The sequence below is a fragment of the Anopheles moucheti genome, chromosome 2, assembly GCF_943734755.1.
Source record: "Anopheles moucheti chromosome 2, idAnoMoucSN_F20_07, whole genome shotgun sequence".
Taxonomy (NCBI): domain Eukaryota; kingdom Metazoa; phylum Arthropoda; class Insecta; order Diptera; family Culicidae; genus Anopheles; species Anopheles moucheti.
In genome coordinates, this window is record NC_069140.1 from 39,552,000 (window position 1) to 39,566,859 (window position 14,860).

A 14,860-nucleotide genomic window follows, 5' to 3' on the forward strand; every position below is an offset into this window, starting at 1 on the left:
CGGAAGGGAAGGGACGGGAGAAAAAATGGTCCGGGTCTACACTTTTTCTACCATGTCATCGGCTCGTTTCCCGCCAGGTTTGTTCATCGTCACTCTACCAAACACGGTGACGAAGCGAAATCGCTAAGAAGTATTCTGCCATGCAACACACATCCACTCACACACACGAGTGCGGACAAACACCGGCTTAGGAAGCTTCTGGCAGTCAATGAAGGAAAAGTTTGGCTCTACCGCTGTGGGTTGCTTAATGAAGCATTAAGTTTATTTTTCTTGTGATGTGATGTTTAGCAGTGTTGCAAACAGTTTTCTTCCTCCGCTAGCAGAATTTTTCGCCATGTCCCCACATCCATGCACATGACCTTCGGTCGCCCAGCCGTCCCAACCGAAACGGCGATAATGTTGTCTTTACCCACCGACTCGAACACTCCGAGCAACCGAAAGTTTCGGCACCCTAATGGGATAATGGAAAAACATGTTGCTCGTGATTGATTTGTCAACACCAATGATTGAGCGATAGTTGTTCGCCGAGTTTGCCTGTTTTTCGTTGCGACGTCTGTTATGCGACGATGCTAAAAGGACGGAACCGGAAGCAGCATGACGTACGGCAGGAACGGCACAGAACACAGAAAACAAACTTGAAGCTCCAAAAATCGGGTCACTTCGTACTAATTGTCGGTGGCGGAATGGGAGAGGTCACATATCAGAGAGACAGTGCCACAACCTTTGCTGTTAATTAATGGTCATCGGTAAACAGCCGGCATGGAGGTAATTAACTAAAGCTTTCCTCCAATGTACTGGTGTCATCATTACCGTGCAACTAGAAAATGTCACTTAATTGTTTGTTGAAATTGAACGACTCTTAGTGCATTGATTTTTTTTCCGAAACCGAGCTCTATAAAAAGTGACTCGGCTCGTTACTGTTTGCTTCAGTCTTTGTTTGAGAATCATTCGGGGAGAGTTGGACAATCGTTAAAGTTTCTTCTGATATTAAAGAGATGATGCTAATAACTCTCGTTTGTTTTGGGTTAATGTGTTGTTCGACCGTGTTTGCGCAAAGTACACCACGCCGAGATGCCGAATATCCACCACCAGAGCTGCTCGAGGCGTTGAAACCATTGCATGATATTTGCATTGGAAAAACAGGTGTCACAGAGGGTGAGTTATTATGTGCTGTTTTTACAGATGCTGCTGATTTACTGTGATTTGCTGTGTTCTGTAGGAAATTCTTTGAGTGTTGAGGGCATTGAATAAATTGATTGTTCTAAACCGATAACAAGGGAATATTGAATATTGAAGTGAGTTTTGTGATCGAAGTATCGCCGAATGTAGTGGTAAAGGACTATTCATCTACGGGTTCATAAAGTCAACGAAAGCCAGAAATGACAGGACTAGACCTCTTGAGGTTTTTCTACCAACAAATAAGGAAATAATGTACCAAAACGTACGAAGCTTTTAAAAGTAAATTGGGCTTTTCCATTTGTTTCAATAACACTGCGGGAACGGTCGCATTGCTAAAAATGATTAATTTCTGTTTTATAAAAGATATTGCATTTTTTTAAATGTAATAATGAAAATGTATTAAAGTAGCAACGAGAAAGATTATTTTAATGCATAATAGAAGTTTAATTTTTAATATGATCGCTATTAAATAAATAATAATTTTAATTTTATATGATCACTAAAGTAGGAGTAGTTTTAAATGGATAAGTTTAAATTAGCCCATTATCTATGCATATGATTATTTTCCAAGCCTAATTTTCGATTTCTTTTACCCGTACACACGTCACAACTTATAACACTTACAGAAGCGATCAAGAAGTTCAGCGACGAAGAGATCCACGAGGACGAGAAGCTCAAATGCTACATGAACTGTTTGTTCCACGAGGCCAAGGTGGTCGACGACAACGGTGACGTGCATCTGGAAAAGCTGCACGATTCCCTCCCGAACTCGATGCACGACATTGCATTGCACATGGGCAAACGATGTCTCTATCCCGAGGGTGAAAATCTATGCGACAAGGCGTTCTGGCTGCACAAGTGCTGGAAGCAGTCAGATCCAAAGGTACAACCGGGTTCGGGACGGTTTACGCTTTTGATCGGCCTTTCATTTGCGTTCGCGGCCTTTATCACCTTCCAAACCCCATTGCGCAAAACGGCAACAAAAAAGTCACATTTAAAACGCGATTCGCCGAACCTGAAATCGGACATTTTTCCCGCTCGGTAGCAAGTTTTTAATTGAAAAAGTTTAACTTTTAATTGCTTCCGGCTAGTAGTGTGACGCCACCGTCGCGGCAAATATGGTTTTCCTATTGCTTCGCTTTGGTTGGAGATGAAAAGGGGCGAAACCAGCGACAAAAAAAAACCAACCCGTTCCTTACTTTATTTTAGATTGAAATTCATTCATTCGCTGTGTTTTTTTATGAGCACTTTAACCGATGTGGATTTTGGTTTTGCGTATCCTTTCTTTACAGCACTATTTCCTAGTTTAAGATGCAGCTTTCAGCAGCTAGACCGAATGCTTACGAGGATGCGCATCGTGACTCGGTGGGATTGAGTGATCCTTGCTTGTTACAGGCTAATCTTCACGTAAAGGAGCAGCGCGCATCCACCGGTTACCAGCATGCCAGCTCGTGCTTCGGAATTAGTAATTAACCTATTTCGCTTGCCTTCCGCATTGCACTGCACGTAGTTTCCCAACTAACCGACCAACCTGTGACTAACCAACTTCAACGCAACCATTTGACGGCTTGGCCTTCCCAACCACGGAATCACCACCAGAACAGTGGCTCCAAGTGGTGCGAATGGATAAAATTCTAAATTTCTGCCCCGAACTTACGGTGCAAAGTTCTTACTTCCTACTAACCCTACTTTCTTTGCTGAGAACAGGACTTTCTTCACCCGTCCAATGAAAAGCATGAGTCAAAGAACAAAAAAAAGGAATAAAATGATGAAAAAATGCATACAAACTGACTGGCCTGGTGGATCGTTGAGAAACAAAACGCAAGGGAAACTATAATCAGACCGTATTTTCTTTTAATTACATTCAGGGAAAAACTTTCAACAAGTCGTTGGCGTTGACTTGGTTTCGTGGGGCGTACATTCGCCTTAAAAACGATTCCGGTTAGCGTTTAAATGGGGTTTATTTAAGTTCGTCACTTGCTTCTAGTTAAAGTTGGGCTAAGTTTCGTATGCAATCGGGAATGAAGTAGACGGACTTTGCGGTGATCAAATATTTGAGGTACACTAAAGTTGCTTGAACATTCGCTTCCGTGGGTCAAATTTGCAATCAGTACTATTTAAATATAGGTTACGAGAACTTAAGCAACTCCAATTTGTTCATTTGCGGTTGTAAATTTTTAACAAACATCTACCAATTGGAGAACCATTCTTAATTTTTATAGTTAAACATGTTAACTAACCTCAGATTCATGTATTCTGATTACATGTTTTTTGTCAAAAGAATCAAAAAATAATCTGAATTTTGTATTGTTTGACGTTACATTTTGTGCAAATTATTGTAAACAATCTGTTGATGTAAGCTATAAATTGTTGTGATTGTTTACGATGCGGCGATATTAAGAAACACAGACCACCATAAATAGGAATTTTACATTTTTTACACATATTTTAATCGAAGCCATCAAAGAAATAATATGCCAGTTGTGTATCACAATTTGCCTCCATTAAAAAATAATTCACAGTTATAAAATAATCCGACGCACAGTTTTACCGTACATTAAATGGTAGGTGGAGAATCAATATTCTTGTGAACAAAAAAAAACGCCTTTACTAGGTCTTAAATGATTGTTGCTCCGCAATTCCTAAGCTGACTTAGAATATTTTGCTGTCATAGCAAGGCACTTCGCGATGTTAACTTTAAGTGATTTATCACTGACGTATCCAATGGAAACTTTTAACCGCTTTTACATCTGCTCGACATCTTCATCAAGGTTCGTGCCTCCATGTTATGAATTAAACACCGCCAACAGTTTGCGTCCGCCATGAGAAAGTTAATTTTCGTACCATCGCTTACCCAACGGTACGAATCAAGTACTGCTCCACGGGATCAGTACGGCCGGTTGCGCACTGCCACCGTTGCAGGTGCATCGAGAAAAGGCCCCGTTTAGGACAAGGCTGACACCATGCGCCTTTCATCGGTGACAAGCTGTCTCGGCAAAGTCAGAAACAAATCTGTTGAATGAGCGTATTAAAGCAAAAAGTTGAGTAGCACCAGCAAAAACAAAACCCCGCAGGACAAAACGACGAACGGAACGCGACAAAGGAAATGCAAAATGCTGTTCTCGATGGCAGACGTAAATCAGTCTCGGTAGATAATTTACTGTTTCTTACTGGCCTGCACTGTGTACGTGTCGCACTGCTCGCCGTCGTGGGGAAAAAAAGGCTACCCAGAAGCTAGCTGACGTCTGCCGCGCTGTGTAAGTGCTTTTAGCAAGCAATTAAAATTGCTAATTAAATGACAGTTCATTTTAAAATGCTGTGTAAGAAGCTTTTGTATCGGTGCCGCTCGAGCCTTCCGCCGAAAGGAAAAGCGTACTACGAGCTGTTCGTAAATGAGCGAAAACGTTTAATCATCGCAAATGCAAAACGCGCATTTCGCGCACGCTAACGAATTGTCATCCGAATTCGTAATTAACGCAAAGGAGAAGTTTTCGTGCGGGCAAATATTGCAATCGCTTCGTACGCAGAATGCATTTGTAATTATGTCGGATGCCAAATATATCGCAGCAACAAAGATGATTAGTACAGCATCTTTTCAACGGAGAAAAGCATCGCACAACATTTCAATATAGTATTTTTCTTTCTCACTAAGCTTTAAACACTTTGAGTGCCAGCGCCATTTTTAAATTGTTATCTACTTTGGGTTAGCGAGCTGGTGGTTATTAACTTTTGGTTTTTATTTCTGATAATACAATAAAGACGATTCGATCATAATAAAGGCATGCATTGCGATCGTTACCATTGCTTGGCCTATTAAACGCACCCGCCGGTCGAAACGATACCAATAATCGTTACAGGAATTATGTTTCAAGGGGAAATAAAAATAAAACGGAACGATAGCGACCGACGATGCAACGGGTGGAATCACATACACAGACAAATTTGCCAATTCGAAACGGAAAAAGATATCAAGTGTTTTCTTTTACACAACACGCGTTGCTTAATATCAGCAAACCTAACTCGTAAGATGTATCAAGCGTATGAGAGTCAAGCCAATGGGATCACTATGAAATGTGGCAAATGCAACAAAACCGGTATAGATTAACCATATTGGGAGTCACTTCTTCTTCTTGATAGGCTTAACAGCCATACGAGAAAGGTTTAGGCCTGCCATTTCTGGCTTTCTTTACCTTTATTTAAGCGTTGATGGCCCGTAGTCCTGCGTGCGGAAGAATGTTGCGGATGGGATTTTGGATCGGTCCTGTCGTGTGAAGACCGGAGCCGCTACCAATACACCATCGGACCAAGTTTTGTAATACTACAGGTTGTGTGAAAATTTTAAAAATAATAGAAATATTGACCGAACTTGGTAAATATAATGTTCTGCAAAGTTTTACCAAAAAAACATGGCTTGTACATAATGCAAAACTGAAATGCATCAATGTTCAAAATAGACGAAGATGTTTATTTATTTTTGATGGAAGAAATCCATAAAAAGTTAGCAATACGGCCTGGCCGTTCTTGAAGAAATAAAAAAAAATCCATAAAAAGTTAAAAATAGGAATTTTGACATGAATATATAACCGGGAACGGTCGAATTTTTACTTCACAAAAACTGTTGTGCAGTAAACAACCTTCTATTAAACAAATAAATTGAAACAAAATGCAGAGTTTGTTATCTTTTCAAAAAGAAAAGATGGTTTATGGCCTCTTCTCTTTCTGGTTTATGGCTTCTTTCTTATATGATTCTATTTCCATTATGAGTCAAACACAGTACGTAATGATCAAATCTGCAACGAAACAGAGTATCCTTCACCATTTTGTATTGTTATGAGGACTAATTTAACGGTTTTAATGAAACATGTTATTAAAACCGAAAACTACTCGGTCATTACGGTTCTTCATAACAGCCAAAATTGCTTCTACCCCACTAGCCTCTCCGGAGTTCAGCACACGTCGCTCCGAAAGGCAAAGTTTCCTCAATTTTCCACCTTTATTGAACCATTTTACTATCGAACGATAAATTTCACTTTCCGGGAATGCACTCACTTTTCCTAATACCTCAGAACCGCAGCGTCCTTCAGCATCGGCAGATTCGGCGTGCAGCATAGGCCATGTGCAGCATCGCATACCACCAAGCACCGTTTATTGCAGCCGATCGAAAATTCCTCCAATGATAGTAGATTTTGACGGTGGTTCTAGTTTTTCCTGTGTGTGCGTGTCTGGGGAGCAAAAGGGAAGGATTCTGTGGTTTCGGCACTTCAAAACTTCACCCAAAGAATTTTAATAAAAACATTCAATTACCAGCCTTCCGAGGGACATAAGTTTTGAGCGGCCATGTCCATCGTTGCCACGTGGCGAATTTTCACGGAAACAAAGACCACTCCCACCGCACATACACACATTCCTTCTTCCTTCTGCTGATTTTTCCACCGCTCTACCAAGTGCCGTGCTGAATGTAACCGACAAAGTCCATCAGTTTTCTGCTTTCCACCTCAGGAGTTTCTTCTGTTTTGGCCGCTGCCGAATTTAAAACAGACGAGAGTAAAGGCATCAACCGGAGCGGTGGATCCAGGACGGAAGGGGGAGAAATAATTGATAGAATTGTAACTGAATGCGTGAACATAGTTCTTTACTTTGGGTGCTCGTGCGACCGCACCGCTCAAGCGTGTCCAACCGTGCAGAAAATCAAACTGCGGAAACTGCTTCAACGGACCACGAATTTGAATCCGCTTCGCAGCGAAGTCGCTAAACTTTACGTTAATTGAATTAAATGGATTCCGTTTGTTTTGGGTAGAAAAATTGTTTGTCATTCTGCCGCACATTCTAGCCAGCCGAAAGTATGCGGCAAACAAACAAAGAAAAGAAAAAAAAAACAACAACAGCCAAACAACACTGTGCGTTGAGTTACAAAGCTGAAAAGTTTTGGCAAAAGCACTTTTTAAGATTCTGCTCGCCACACAATTTTAATGCGCGCTACTTTTTGTCGCTTAAATAAGCACCAATTGACGATTGACGAGCGAAAGAAAATCGTTTTTCACTGCCGTTGGTACAACAAATCTCGACCCACTCCAATAGCTGGCGGGTATAAGTGCAAAAGTTTTCCACTGCTTTCGACAATCGACAATAAATACACCGTGATGGTAAGTTGTTCGGGGTTTGAGAGCATTGAGCACTGCAGTATGCTGTGAATCATGGTGGAAATATTTGTTTTGTTTATAAATGAGACGGTGTTGGAATAAAAACTTCGTTAAAATGGATTATGAAAAGTAAGAATTTAAGAATTCATGACATATTTCACCAAAGTGGAGCTATGTGAATAAGACATTAATTATAAAATAGTATTGATGATGGCAAAACTACTAGAACCGTCACAGGCTTCGAACTCGCCACGACGGTTGAGCGTTATATATTTCCTCGCCTACTTTCGTGCAACTCGATTCGACTCAAGATTGGTTAGTTCGTCGACCAGATGGTTGGTTAATTGTAGAAATATGTAGCGTTAAGATAAGGATTAAATTAATTATAATTATTCACATCATGCAAAACAGTCGGTAAAACTGGAAATCTGGGTATCCAATCATCCTTCTCTTTTCGACACCTTTTAAAATATGTGGAACTTACATATGCCCTTTTTTAAATACAGGGTCTATTTTTTTACACTTTTAATTGAATAATTAATTAATTAATAAACAACAACATTTTCCCAAAACAACCCAAACAAACATTTTTTTAGAGGTACAACAAATATTGTTTCGTGTTACTTTATTTACCTTGCCGTACGGAGGTACTCGGGTCGCCGACGCGAAACGTGATTCCTACTAAGACTAGATTGCAACTTTCAACAGATTATTTCAGAGATGACTTTTTAAGACTTACTTCTTACAAAAAAAAAACAGGGAAAAGTTTCATTCCAAAGTTCACTTCGGAGCAGACCAAGTGCAACGTACATAGGGCAAACATCCGTTCTCAAATCCTACCACCAAACCAAAGTCACTGTGTCTAAATGGAAAATTCTGGTTTATTCAAAACGTGTGTGTCTTTTATATTAATTCTGTTACAATGTTACAGCTTTTTAGACGTGTGAGAATATGAAGCTCGCTTGTACTAGTGAAGTCGATCCAAATTGTCACTCTTCTGCATTACCTGTAGCATTTGCATCAAACAAAACTATGTGACAGACGCATTCCTACAAATTCATAGTTAATGTTAATGTATTCCCGGAAAGAAAAATGCACAGTGCACAGTGCAAACAAACAAAGCAGCAACCTCCCATACAACTTTTTACCTCAAGTTCACATGAAAATAGCATTACGCCAGCAAATATACCCGACAATTTTACCGCATTCCCAATGCCCGCACCTGCCTGTATGCTTTATGAATATTAAAACGTAGCAAAGCAAAGTGACAGCGAATCTCGGCTGACTGGAACAAGCCCCATGAAAACATGGCCCGCCGCAATAGGATTTTCCGGTTCCGGTTTTTAATTTCATTCTTTGCCTCCATCCCCATCCATCCGATCTCACCCCTTTGCTTGAGGTGGTGATTTTTTTGTTGTTGTTTGTGTATGCTTTTATCTTCTTTCCCTCTACATACACCTTCATCTAGGTGGCTTGAAACAAGGAGCGACTGTTTGATAAACGACCAAAACACAGGTCGAACCGTCGGGGTGTGGCAAGGTAGGAAAACAAGAAAGGATATGCCCCGGGAACGCTATTTAATGTGGCCGTATCTGTGCCTCCCACCATCCTGTGCCTGCTCAGTAACCCATTGCCGTGCAATATGGCCGGCTGCCTCCAATCTGCGTGGGTCAGATCTTATTTTTCAAAGCAAAAGCTCGTTTTTTTTCTCCACCTTCATTGCATTTTTTTTCCAACCTTCGCACGACCCTATCCCCTGCGGATCCTATCCGGACCGATCGTTTACTTTTTTATCATTTTATCAAACACATCATGGTTGGTTCTTTTGCTTTTTAGTGCGCGTACGTGCCACTGTGTGTGTGTGTGTCATACCGAGAAAGGAAAGGTGTGTGCCGAGCGCTGTTCGTTCGTGTTTTCGTCTCGGCTACACTGCTCCCGGGCTGGGTGGGAAGATTGAACGTCATCACATCATCCCTGATCCCTGCCAGCGAACGGAAGCAAACGGTGTTAGAACGCTATAACAGCAGTATCAGTAACAACCAAAACTCCCAAGAATAGCGAGCAAATGAAAGGATAACAGGCAACTCTGTTCACTTACAGGTACGACATGAAACGAAAAGAAAAGTTTAGCTCGTGGCAACAAATGCTCCCGCAAAGCGTCTTTTGTAAACAGAAAAAAAAATCACCAACAGCAACAACAACAACAAAAAAACTCAAACTCTAAAGAACGGTAAACGCACGCGTCCATCTACTGTCCCGTTCCCTAAGAACACACGCGAAGCACTTGCTAAGGAACGCAGCAAGAAACTGTATGAAAGCGCGCAACAATAACAGCAAAAAATGGTGCACAAAATGTTGAAAGATTTCAGGAGCCAGACGTGTAGCACATAAAAGACGTCACTGTTTATGACATTTTTTCACTTTTAATTTTTCCCTCCTCAGTCACCACACCACCTCGTGCACTGATCGCTCTTTGCTACTGTTTACACATTTGCTGGTAAGAGTTTCCATTTCCTGTATACTCATCTTTTTACTCTCTCCTCTTGCTCTCTTTCATACTATTTCTATCCCTCTCTGTCTACCATAAATATTTTCGTAAGTTTTCACAGTGCATCCTTACCATTCTAGACATTGCGACTTCGAAAACAAATGTGTTTGGTCGAACCACAACCGGTTACGCCGACCAAGGAAAAAGGTAGCGACGAAAGCTTCTCGCTTACCGGTGTCGAGGATCCTGCCTACACAGCGATTACCTATGTGATCGTTCACTGAAAATGACAGGTTAAATTGGTTAAAATATGAGCAAGAATGAGAAGCAGGATATGGTAGGCTGGCCGATGGTTCATGGAGTTCCGTCTCATGCGCAAAAGCAACGATGAAGAGGTTGTAAATAATCAGGCCACGTAGCACGCGTGATTTTGAACGAGTAATATAATTTAAAAAACTATCGAATAGTCATGTCTAGCGTAGGTGAAAATGATACAAGAATAGCTCACGTAACATGGGTTTGCAATAATCGAAGATTTAGCTGAGATCCACCAGAAAGCTGTACATCATGGTAAAGGCTGAATAAACTTTCTGCATTATGTCCGTAAAGGTTTCCATGTTGAGCGGGCCGACGCTCTGGACGATCATCTCGGCGGGTAGTTGACTTCGACGAAGCATAAAGTTGAAAAGCTTTTGTTCATCGACCGGCAGCATATACCAGGGAAGGTTCCAAATGTATTGCATCATTCGATCGTTCTGCACAACCATCACATTTAAAATGAAACAAGAGTCGTTAATTTAGAATGTCTAACACGATGTTTTGTTAATAATTACCATCAGCTGCATTATTGTACCAAGCAAGGAGTAAATAAACAGTTGAAACCAGGATATGAACATGAAGCCGTACGTAGCGTACCAATCGGTCTGCAATGCGATTAAAAATTTGGAATCAACTTTGATCGTTTACTTATCAACTAAGGGTCTCGGCAATATCCTTACCGTCAGCGCCAGAAACAGGTTAAACATGAGTGAAAAACTGCAGTTCCCGACCTGCACCACACAAATACTTTGATAACACTCCTGCAGCGACTCGATGTACAAGATTACCTTCTGATGGTACTGATACAAGCCACGCATCCTCTCTCGACAGAAGGATTTATATTCCGGCGTGTGTCGTTCACAGCGCTCATTAATATCGTTCAAATCATCCCGAAACTGTTCACACTCTATTCTGAACAGCTCAACATAGGTTACGAAATGCAGCACGAACATCATGAACAAGATGTCCGATGTAATTGCACCGAGGCAACCATACACTGCAATCAACATGTGGCACGAATTGGTCATCCCGTAACCGTAAGCCGAGTAAATATCAATCCCCGGTACGTACAGCGGAAAGATCGGCACTTTCACACCTACCACGAAGTACATATAGGCCGGATAGAGTACAAAAATGAACAAAGTTGAAGTGTACATTACGGTAGTGACTTTCATAATAAGCAGCACTATCCCGATGATTCGCTCGATCACAGTTTTCTGCTCGATAGTTCCGCCGATGTGTCCTATATAGATGGTTTGCTTCAGACCGTCAAAGTTGGTCCCGTACAGTGCGGCGTCGGCGCTTGTGTAGTACATCTTTAGCGAACACTGAAAGAAGAACCCCAGAAATGAAAGGGACTTCAGCAGCTCAAATGCATCACTCGCTATGATGATCGACCACACCATCCAGATAAAGTATTGCCCGCACAGAAAGATCGACATGTAGGTACGATAATTTTTTTTCCACTCTTTGCTTAACACATTGAACCCGATTGCATTGCAGAGTGGACACATGAATCGCTCGAACTGGTAGAATTTATCCAACGCTTCCATTGCTGCCTATCCACTATTACTGATGGATGGCAATGCGTTGCAGATTGTATAACTCAATTCATTCGCACCAGGTTAAAGTCAATATGGTTTGAATAAATAATAACACCAATCAACATACGTGTATTCATTTCGTTACAAGGTATGTGATGTATAGCAGTATTTGTATTCTGCAACTTTTTTTTGTTATTGAACAAAGAATTCCCAACTATCCGTGAAATTAATTGAATAAATAATCGACAAAGTATGCAAAGTATGAACAATGGCACGTGTGAACCTTGTTCACAGCCCCTGTTGGGGTACTTCATTGTAGACAGTTTAGCAGATTTTAGTTCGCAGAATGCAAGATTTTTTTTCTAATGATTAAGAGAATCTTGGTAATTAGCACACGTATCAATGAAATTAGTTATTTAATACTTTGATGCACATCTTTGCCAATAAGGTACAAATGCTAAAGTATATACTGCTGGAGCTCCTTGAGTATAATTAGCATGCTTTATAGTAAATCTACTTTTAATATTGCAAATAAAAAGCCAAAAAAGCGTTAAAACATAACAGTTTGATTCATTAAGAATAACCACCCGATGAAGAATCGACGGGGTGCAGTTTTTCACTTCGAGGATTTTTTTCAGTGTCAGGAGCTGTGGCGAGAAGCTGTTGAGTGGATTAGAATATTTATATAGATGATATGCTTGTAAGCTATTTTTTTAAAGCCAGATTAACTATCATGTTCCCTATGTTTTTACTCATACTAACATTTCAGTGCAGAATTTCCAACCGTTCTAACCATTCCAATTGTGTAAGTGACCTCAAGCCGGAGCCGCAGTCATGAGCTCTACTGCATGCGACCATCACAGTGTGATACTAGTCCAGATTTCTCTACCGTTGACCTGTTCAAACTTAGGCAGATCGTTTAGCAGTATTAGGTTTGAGTTATTTGTTTGAATATGACTTGGATAACAATTGCAACATTTTTTTTCAGATAAAAGCACCGCCTCAACAGGTCTCCTTGAAGGAAATCTTCTGACAGCTGTACTGTAAATTTTGTAAACAACAAAAATCTTTTCATTTTCATCATGGTTAGCAGATTCCACTGGCATCATGAACATGATAACTACCTGCATGAGTAACTCTGAGGGAGTAGTGGTAACGGTTACAACCGTACTTCACGAAAAATTAGTATATCCTTATTTCAGTATATCATCCATAATTTGCAAGGTTGATATTATATATGTGCTGCGTGACAAATATCGCAGCAAGCACCATACACACCACGAAACAACAAATCTATAAACAATTTTTCCAATTGATCTCCGTTTCTTTCCAGTGGTTCCAAAGCAACAAAACATGCATGAATAAAGTTTTGATCAGAGTTTTGTTTTTCGCTGAAATTGATTGTACTGAAATTGATTCACAGAAATTGTACGAGCAATAAAAAGAAGCAAGAAGTCGTAGGCTCACAGAATCACACAGAATAGCAACAATTTAAAACAATTTTTCATATTTTGCGGTAAATGCCTTACTTAGAAGTATTTCAGTTATTTAACCTTCCGCATGACAAGGATATTTTGCAATCTACTTCGAATAAAAAGAGAAATCACGCAAACATCAATTCTAGAATTATGATTTGAGATAACTGACGATTTATCTGAGATCCACAAGAAAGCTGTACATCATGGTAAAGGCTGAGTAAACTTTCTGCATTATGTCCGTAAAGGTTTCCATGTTGAGCGGGCCGACGCTCTGGACGACCATCTCGGCGGGTAGTTGACTTCGACGAAGCATAAAGTTGAAAAGCTTTTGTTCATCGACCGGCAGCATATACCAGGGAAGGTTCCAAATGTATTGCATCATTCGATCGTTCTGCACAATCAACACATTTATAATCAAACAAGAGTCGTTAATTCAGAATATATACCACGATGTTTTTTTTGTAAATAATTACCATCAGCTGCATTATTGTACCGAGCAAGGAGTAAATAAACAGTTGAAACCAGGATATGAACATGAAGCCATACGTAGCGTACCAATCGGTCTGCAATGCGATTAAAAATTTGGAACCAACTTTGATCGTTTACTTATCAACTAAGGGTCTCGGCAATATCCTTACCGTCAGCGCCAGAAACAGGTTAAACATGAGTGAAAAACTGCAGTTCCCGACCTGCACCACACAAATACTTTGATAACACTCCTGCAGCGACTCGATGTACAAGATTACCTTCTGATGGTACTGATACAAGCCACGCATCCTCTCTCGACAGAAGGATTTATATTCCGGCGTGTGTCGTTCACAGCGCTCATTAATATCGTTCAAATCATCCCGAAACTGTTCACACTCTATTCTGAACAGCTCAACATAGGTTACGAAATGCAGCACGAACATCATGAATGCGATATCAGATGTGATTGCACCGAGACAACCATACACCGCAATCAACATGTGGCATGCATTGGTCATCCCGTAACCGTAAGCCGAGTAAATATCAATCCCCGGTACGTACAGCGGAAAGATCGGCACTTTCACACCTACCACGAAGTACATATAGGCCGGATAGAGTACAAAAATGAACAAAGATGAGGTGTACAGTACGGTAGTGACTTTCATAATAAGCAGCACTATCCCGATGATTCGCTCGATCACAGTTTTCTGCTCGGTAGTTCCGCTGATGTGTCCTATATAGATGGTTTGCTTCAGTCCGTCAAAGTTGGTCCCGTACAGTGCGGCGTCGGCGCTTGTGTAGTACATCTTGAGCGAACACTGAAAGAAGAACCCCAGAAATGAAAGGGACTTCAGCAGCTCAAATGCATCGCTCGCTATGATGATCGACCACACCATCCAGATAAAGTATTGCCCGCACAGAAAGATCGACGTGTAGGTACGATAATTTTTTTTCCACTCTTTGCTTAACACATTGAACCCGATTGCATTGCAGAGCGGACACATAAATCGCTCGAACTGGTAGAATTTATCCAACGCTTCCATTGCTGCCTATCCACTATTACTGATGGAACGGTAATGTGCTACAGCTAGATTACAACTCAATTCATTGTGCAAACGTGCATTGGTTGTGAAAGTCAATATGGTTTGAATAAGTCATAAGTAAATCCCTTTCTCTACATATGTATTTTAATGTTGTTATTTGTTTTTTTGCTTTTTTGTTCCTGGGTCAATTTTTTTTTTTTGC

General features: G+C 40.7%; 2 protein-coding genes across 2 annotated transcripts; one reads left to right on the forward strand and one right to left on the reverse strand.

Annotated features, from left to right (window-relative positions):
• The first annotated feature begins 995 nt into the window (after positions 1-995).
• On the forward strand, positions 996-2,719 carry LOC128298458 (general odorant-binding protein 83a-like). The gene is made up of 3 exons (XM_053034208.1): positions 996-1,155; positions 1,806-2,062; positions 2,472-2,719. Exons 1-3 carry the CDS (start codon positions 996-998, stop codon positions 2,487-2,489), a joined length of 435 nt encoding a protein of 144 aa, XP_052890168.1. The 3' UTR covers positions 2,490-2,719.
• Positions 2,720-10,343: 7,624 nt separating this feature from the next.
• Positions 10,344-14,658, reverse strand: LOC128309593 (uncharacterized). Its single transcript, XM_053046031.1, has 6 exons — positions 13,786-14,658; positions 13,621-13,710; positions 13,323-13,538; positions 10,806-11,684; positions 10,641-10,730; positions 10,344-10,562 (listed from the first exon to the last, which is right to left on the reverse strand). Exons 1-6 carry the CDS (start codon positions 14,656-14,658, stop codon positions 10,344-10,346), a joined length of 2,367 nt encoding a protein of 788 aa, XP_052901991.1.
• Between the last annotated feature and the right edge of the window lie 202 nt (positions 14,659-14,860).

Bases quoted from the DNA above. Each gene is read 5' to 3' on its own strand.
- LOC128298458 (XM_053034208.1), top strand. From the start codon at position 996: ATGATGCTAATAACTCTCGTTTGTTTTGGGTTAATGTGTTGTTCGACC. The intron at 1,156-1,805 runs GTGAGTTATTAT...TAACACTTACAG, and splicing joins AAAAACAGGTGTCACAGAGG to AAGCGATCAAGAAGTTCAGC.
- LOC128309593 (XM_053046031.1), bottom strand. From the start codon at position 14,658: ATGGAAGCGTTGGATAAATTCTACCAGTTCGAGCGATTTATGTGTCCG. The intron at 13,711-13,785 runs GTAAGGATATTG...ATCGCATTGCAG, and splicing joins ACCTGTTTCTGGCGCTGACG to ACCGATTGGTACGCTACGTA. The intron at 13,539-13,620 runs GTAATTATTTAC...TTGATTGTGCAG, and splicing joins GTACAATAATGCAGCTGATG to AACGATCGAATGATGCAATA.